This window comes from Mobula hypostoma, chromosome 11 (genome assembly GCF_963921235.1).
Source record: "Mobula hypostoma chromosome 11, sMobHyp1.1, whole genome shotgun sequence".
In the NCBI taxonomy this organism is placed as follows: domain Eukaryota; kingdom Metazoa; phylum Chordata; class Chondrichthyes; order Myliobatiformes; family Myliobatidae; genus Mobula; species Mobula hypostoma.
The window spans coordinates 6,117,572-6,124,995 of record NC_086107.1 but is presented as its reverse complement, the minus strand read 5'-3'; the positions used below and the strand labels follow the sequence as shown (position 1 = coordinate 6,124,995).

Genomic DNA, 7,424 nt, shown 5'->3' with positions numbered 1-7,424 from the left:
TCTGGGGGATGTGCACTGTGTGTTCAAAAATAGCCCCATACGAGATTCAAAGAATACGGTAAAATAACACCGAACTCAATTCAGCTCAAGTTGAGTAAATATACTGAAATATCTTATTTAGTGAATTGATGATTTATAGTTACAAATATGGAAAAAAAAATCCTAGCAGTAATGAAGTCTGATTTAATATTTTATATATTAGCCCCTACATTTAATATCTTTACAGATTGGCCAACAAATGGGGCTGAGATCTCCTCAATGGGAAGGCTACCATTTTTTTGCCTTATCCTTTATGACCTGAAGGTTCTTTTCCTTGGCTGTCTTGATATCTTGCATCTTCTCATCTTTCAGCATCTTTAGGAACTTATCTGTCAACAGACACGTGGTCATAAGAGTTGAAGTCAGTACAATGATAAGCAACAGAATTAGGCCATTCAGCCCATCAAGTCTACTCTGCCATTCCATCATGGCTGATTTATTATCCCTCTCATCCACATTCTCCTGCCTTTTCCCTGTAACCTTTGGCACCCTGACTAATCAAGAACCTATCAACCTCTGCTTTAAATATAACCATTGACTTGGCCTCCACAGCTGTCTGTCTGTAACAGTGAATTCCACAGATTCACCACCCTCTGGCTAAAGAAATTCCTCCTCATCTCTGTTCTAAAGGGATATCTGTCTGTTCTGTGACTGTGCCCTCTGGTCCTTGACTCACCCTATATAGGACACATCCACTCCATGTCCACTCCACCTATACCTTTCAACATTCGATAGGTCTCACTGAGATCCCCCTCATCCTTCTAAACTCCAGTGAATACAGGCCCTTAGCCATCAAATTCTCTTCATACATCAACATAGTCATAGTCATAGTCATACTTTATTGATCCCGAGGGAAACTGGGTTTCGTTACAGTTGCACCAACCAAGAATAGAGTATAGAGCAAAATTATCTGCAGCTTAATGTGAAAAAGACTAAGGAGCTGGTGGTAGACCTGAGGAGAGCTAAGGTACCGGTGACCCCTGTTTCCATCCAGGGGGGTCAGTGTGGACATGGTGGAGGATTACAAATACCTGGGGATATGAACTGACAATAAACTGGACTGGTCTAAAAACACTGAGGCTGTCTACAAGAAGGGTCAGAGCCGTCTCTATTTCCTGAGGAGACTGAGGTCCTTTAACATCTGCCGGACGATGCTGAGGATGTTCTACGAGTCTGTGGTGGCCAGTGCTATCATGTTTGCTGTTGTGTGCTGGGGCAGCAGGCTGAGGGTAGCAGACACCAACAGAATCAACGAACTCATTCGTAAGGCCAGTGATGTTGTGGGGATGGAACTGGACTCTCTGACGGTGGTGTCTGAAAAGAGGATGCTGTCCAAGTTGCATGCCATCTTGGTCAATGTCTCCCATCCACTACATAATGTACTGGGTGGGCACAGGAGTACATTCAGCCAGAGACTCATTCCACCGAGATGCAGCACAGAGCGTCATAGGAAGTCATTCCTGCCTGTGGCCATCAAACTTAACAACTCCTCCCTTGGCGGGTTAGACACCCTGAGCCAATAGGCTGGTCCTGGACTTATTTCATAATTTACTGGCATAATTTACATATTAGTATTTAACTATTTATTATGATTTTTCTATTACTAGTTATTATTTCCATGACTATTACTATTTACTAATAGTAGTATTACTATTACTACTTATGGTGCAACTGTAACAAAAAAACAATTTCCCCCGGGATCAATAAAGTATGACTATGACTATGACTATATAGCAATATAAAACTATAAATAATTAAATAATATGTAAATTATGCCAGATGGAAATAAATCCAGGACCAGCCTATCGGCTCAGGATGTCTGACCCTCCAAGGGAGGAGTTGTAAAGTTTGGTGGCCACAGGCAGGAATGACTTCCTATGACGCTCTGTGCAGCATCTCGGTGGAATGAGTCTCTGGCTGAATGTACTCCTGTGCCCACCCAGTACATTATGTAGTGGATGGGAGACATTGTCCAAGATGGCATGCAACTTGGACAGCATCCTCTTTTCAGACACCACCGTCAGAGAGTCCAGTTCCATCCCCACAACATCACTGGCCTTACGAATGAGTTTGTTGATTCTGTTGGTGTCTGCTACCCTCAGCCTGCTGCCCCAGCACACAACAGCAAACATGATAGCACTGGCCACCACAGACTCGTAGAACATCCTCAGCATCGTCCGGCAGATGTTAAAGGACCTCAGTCTCCTCATGAAATAGAGACGGCTCTGACCCTTCTTGTAGACAGCCTCAGTGTTCTTTGACCAGTCCAGTTTATTGTCAATTAACCCTTTCGTTCCCAGAATAATTCTTGTGACCCTCCTCCAGACCCTCTCCAATGCCAGTACATCTTTTCTTCAGGTCTAAGGTAGTTAATACGGTGAGAGTGTGGGGAACACTGCGGCAAAGAGTGGTTGACATACTTGGCACTCACGGGTTTAATGGAATTGAGAGACAGATGGTTAAGTGATGGGGAGGAGGGGAGGTGGCTGCTGGAGGATATCTCAAAGGTAAATATTTCTTTCCCTAAGTAAGGGAGAGATTATTTAGAAACATTTAAGTATTTCAAAAAAATTGACAGCTGGAAAAACTGCAGCAATACAAACAAATTCCTGGAGGAATTCTGCAGGTCAGGCAGCATCTGCGGAGAGAAATAAACGGTCGATGTTTCAGGCCAAGACCTTTCATCAGGACCTTTTCTCCAGCATTTTGTGTTTATTAATCTGGATTTGATGAAATATGAAAACCAACTAGCAAATAATATCAGCGGACAGTAAGAGCTTTCTCAAGTATATAAAAAATAAAAGAGATGAGAGTGGATATAGGACTGCTAGAAAATGAGGCAGGAGGCACTGTGGAAGATAGTAGCAGTGTGGTAGATGTTGTAGTGTGTGAGGGAAGAGAAGTGGGCGCAGTTACCATTACAAGGGAGAAGGTGCTCAAAAAGCTGAAAGACTTAAAAGCACAATCCTGATTTGATGGAGACGGACGTGAGAAGCACGGAGGAACACCTGGAGAAACTTCTGAAATGCCCGCTTCGCTGCCGCTGCTACTGTGCGATGGAGAATCTCTGGAGGGGAAGGCCCCAAATCCTCAGCTTTGCCTGTTGCTGGTGGCCGGGGCCGGGGTTGAAGTGCTTGGCAGAGATGGTGCTCGGTGCTCAGTGTTGGAGGGCTGGTTGAAGGCTCGAAGTTTTCGGACGGACTGAGAGTTGGACTGTGGTCGGGTGCTTCCAGGATGCTGCATCGGCAAGTTTGTGGCGCTGGAAGCTCATGGCAGGGAGAGTTTTCTTCCTTCTACTGTCTGCGTGAGATGTTGGGACTTTCGAGAGACTTTGAGACTTTTTTTTACCGTGCCCATGGTCTGTTCTTCTATCAAGTTATGGTATTGCTTTGCACTTTTGTAACTATATGTTATAATTATGTGTTTTTTGACAGCTTTAGTCTTGGTCTGTCTTGTGTTTCTGTGATATCACACTGGAGGAACATTGTATCATTTCTTAATGCATGCATTACTAAATGACAATAAAAGAGGACTGCGTGTCCTCGTAATCATTATAATGATATTTGTAAGAACTTGTTCATAAGCGGTTTTTACATGGAAGCTGTGCTTTTACAACCATGACCCTGCCACTTGTGGTCCCTGCCCTGTCGAGGACCTCAAGGTTTGTGACTTGGTCCTGCTAACGGATGCCGAGGATGTGAAAGCACAGCTTTGGCGGACAGGCCATGTCATCCACATGAAGGATTACTGAATCCCCAGGCAGCTACTATCTGGTGAGCTGTCACCGGGCAAGAGGTTCAATGCCTGCATGAAAGCTAACACTGTACACGCTGAGCTTGTACCAAAATGGCAGGGGCAGAGTGCGTGAGACCAAAGTGGCTGGCGAGCCTTGGTTAGAACTGCTCATAACAGTCTGAAGGTGAGACGCTGAGCAGTACTAATCGCTGCCTGACAAAGAAGGAAAGCAGTGGCAGCTGCTCCACCTCCAGATCCAGCACAGCTTTCATGTCCCTATTGTGGACGTCCATGTTGTTCACAACTTGGACTCAGCAGCCACCTACAAACACATGACTCTTCCCCTCATGTTCTTGATACTTATAGCTTATTTAATATTATTATTATTATTTTCTCTTGTATATTTGGCTGTCTATATATATTGTATATAGAGAGCTTGTTGTCTCTTGCACCCTGATTGTTTGTCCAGCTTGTTGGTGTGGTCTTTCATGGATTTTATTACGGTTCTTGGATTTGCTGAGAATGCCCAGAAGAAAATGAACCTCAGGGTTGTATATGGTGACATTGATGTAATTTGATAATAAATTTACTTTGATATTGGAACTTGGAACTTCGAAATACAAATGTTGTAATAGAACATAGAACATTATGGCACAGTACAAAGCTTTTCAAGATTCAAAGAGTCAAAGCATGTTTATTATCAAAGAATGTATAAATTAAAGCATTTCAGGATGTATATTGTATACATTTCTCTGACATTAAAATGGACCTTTTGAACCTTTGAAATTATACACCTTGAAATTTGTCTGCTTACAGGCAGCACAGGACCTAAAAAAAAGATCAAATACAACTGCGGAGAGAGAGGGAGGAGGGGAAGCACACATCAAGCAAACAATAGAAGCAAGCCAACAGCATTCTGAATCAGACTGAGTCCCAGATTGGCTCCCAAAGCAGCTGGACTAGACCCAATCTTTGGACCCCAGTTCATCACACTAGTGGGGCAGAAACACACAGAAGCTGGATCTGTTCACAGCCTCGGTGCGGCAGAGAAAAGAATATATATTTGTGGAAGAATGAGTGAAATCAGCCCGACCCTTGCCTCTGTTCCTGCCACTTGGAACCGGATTCCTGCGCCCCGATACTCCCAGGCTATACCGCCTGAAGCCATTCTCGATCTCACCAAATTGGCTCGGCACTTGGAGTGATCCAACCTCACACCTGGGATAGGTGGACGGGCACCAAAACTTATCCGCATCGACTCCTCTCCAAATCGCTCACTCCATCTCCGGAACACATGAAGAAGGTGGAGCTTAGGAGGGTTAGTGACGCCTAACGGTGACTCCTTTGCTTGCATCTTTGGAAACAGCTCTATTTCCATCTTTAATACCTCTATTTTTCATTTTCAGGGTTCTTTTGAAGACCCTGACCTGGAGTTACACGTTGACTACGGTTCTTTGCAGGAACGGGACCCGCTCGCGGGGTTTCACAACTGGCCGTTGTTCGGCACGCCAAGAACTCGGCCTAAGAGCTCTGCTCGGCTTCGGAGGACCAAGTTTTCGTGGCTCTGGAGACGGGAGGATCGCAGGTTGGTGTCCAAACAGAAAACCGGTATGTCGTGACAGATGGAAGATCTAAGGCTGTGTGCCCAGAGACCCGAGATCTTTGGGCACAGAGCTCGGAAAAAGCGACACAATGGACTTCTAACATCATAAACCAGCGAGGTGTTCATTATGCCTCCCCTCTCGCTGTGAAATGGAAACACCTCTTTCTCCCTTATTAGGGAGAGAGAGAGAGTTTGTGGTATGTTGAATACTGGGTGAACAAGTATTCTTTGGAGTACTACAAGTCTGTATCTCTACTGTTGCTTTTCTCACACTATGAGAGCTCGGTGGTGGGTGCCGATGATTTTTTTTGCCGGTGGGGGAAGCGGGGGGATTGTTGCTCGCTGCCGCTTACGCATGGGAGGGAGGGAAGCTGAGGGGGGGGGACTTCGGGGGCACTCCTCTGTTTTCGGTTGTGATGGAAAAGCTTTTCAGGATGTATATTGTATGCATTTCTCCAACATCCTCCGACAGGGTCAGACACCCTGAGCCAATAGGCTGGTCCTGGACTTACTTCCTGACACAATTTACATACTACTACTTAACTACTTATGGTTTTATTACTATTTAATTATTTATTGTGCAACTGTAACGAAAACCAATTTCGTCCGGGATCAATAAAGTATGACTATGACTATGACTATGACTATTAAATGTACCTTTGAAACGTTTGAAGGCGATGCGAACCCCACCTGCGACTCTGGCTCGAAAACGTTGCGCCTCACAATGCCCCAGCACGCTCATGCCCCAAGCCACCCTTGCCTCCACCTGCCTCCCCACTCTCTGTGGTGATAGTTCACTACAATTTGCTTCAGAAAAGAAGCTGTAAGTCATGTCTTTAGGTTAAACCTCTTGCCTTATTATTCTCTAGTAAGCTGTTGCACATCTTTGGTAGCACCATCTTAAACTACCATGTTGTGCTGACCTACTCTAAGATCAAGTTAACCCTTCTCTTTCTCTTGGCCATAAATTTTCCTATCATCCATGTGTCTAACTAAGAGTTTCTTAAATGTCCCTGATGTTTGCCTCTACCAACACCTCAGCAACACATTCCATGCACCCACTACTCTCTGTGTGAAAGACATACATCTGACATCCACCAATACTTTCTTTCAAACACCCTAAAATTAAACACCTCATATGTGCCATTTTCATCCTGGAAAAAAAGTACCTGGCCATCTGCTCGATCTATGCCTCTTATAATCTTGTACACCTCTGTCAAGTCTCTCACCATCCTTTGCTCCAAACAGGAAACCCTGAGCTTGCTGAACCTACCTTCATATGACACACTCTCTAATCCAGGCAGTATCCTGGTAAATCCCCTCTGCACCCTCTCTAAAACATTCACATCCTTCCTATAATGAGGTAAACAGAACTGAACATGATATTCCAAGTGTGGTCCAACCAGGGCTTTTAGAGCTGCAACATTAATTACCTTGTGGCTCCTGAACTCAGATAAATCTGCAATACTAGCTAGCGGCTCTTGAGTTTGATAAAGACCAGTAAGTGAAGGTTAAAGCTAGAACTCACATCGCCGCAAATCAAAGCCATCTCCTGTCAGTGTAAGAAGCTCCATCTCCTTCAGCCTGATGTCCAGCTCACATATCTCATCTAGTTCACTCCAGGTGGAATCCCCTCCTGCTGGGGGGGAGAAGAACTTGAGGGGCTCGTAGGGGTTCTCGGCCAGTCCCTGTGGCCACAGCGGAGCACTGGCAGCCTTGTTTTCCGTGACCTCCTCGGCCGGGAACAAGTTCTTCCAGATGTTGAAATTGCTGAGCGAGGAGAAGATGCTGTTGGAGTCGTAAAGCGAGGGGAAGTACTTGGGGGCTTTCTTGCTCATCCTTTCTGGATGGTGTGGAGCTGCTTTGCTTATATCTCTGATGTCCCTTTTGCTGCTCTCTCCAAGGGTGTCATTATCCCTTTGCATCATTGCATTCCATGTGAGGTTATCTTTAAATTGAAAAGATGCACATGGAAACTCTGGAACTCAGTGATGGATCCCGGACTCAACATTCCAAGAAACAATCACCCCCCCCCCCCCACAGCTCC

The 7,424-nt window shown here is 45.0% G+C and overlaps 1 protein-coding gene across 1 annotated transcript; it reads right to left on the bottom strand.

Annotated features, from left to right (window-relative positions):
* Positions 1–267: 267 nt before the first annotated feature.
* On the bottom strand, positions 268–7,215 carry LOC134354193 (uncharacterized protein C11orf91 homolog). Its single transcript, XM_063063087.1, has 2 exons — positions 6,906–7,215; positions 268–368 (listed from the first exon to the last, which is right to left on the bottom strand). The coding sequence occupies exons 1-2, from the start codon at positions 7,213–7,215 to the stop codon at positions 268–270; spliced, it is 411 nt and encodes a 136-aa protein (XP_062919157.1).
* Positions 7,216–7,424: the final 209 nt, after the last annotated feature.

What these genes read in the sequence shown, in the direction of transcription:
- LOC134354193 (XM_063063087.1), bottom strand. Translation starts at nt 7,215, where the DNA reads ATGAGCAAGAAAGCCCCCAAGTACTTCCCCTCGCTTTACGACTCCAAC. An exon ending in TGGCTTTGATTTGCGGCGAT is followed by an intron (nt 369 to 6,905) that starts GTGAGTTCTAGC and finishes GTCTGTTGACAG; the next exon opens with ATAAGTTCCTAAAGATGCTG.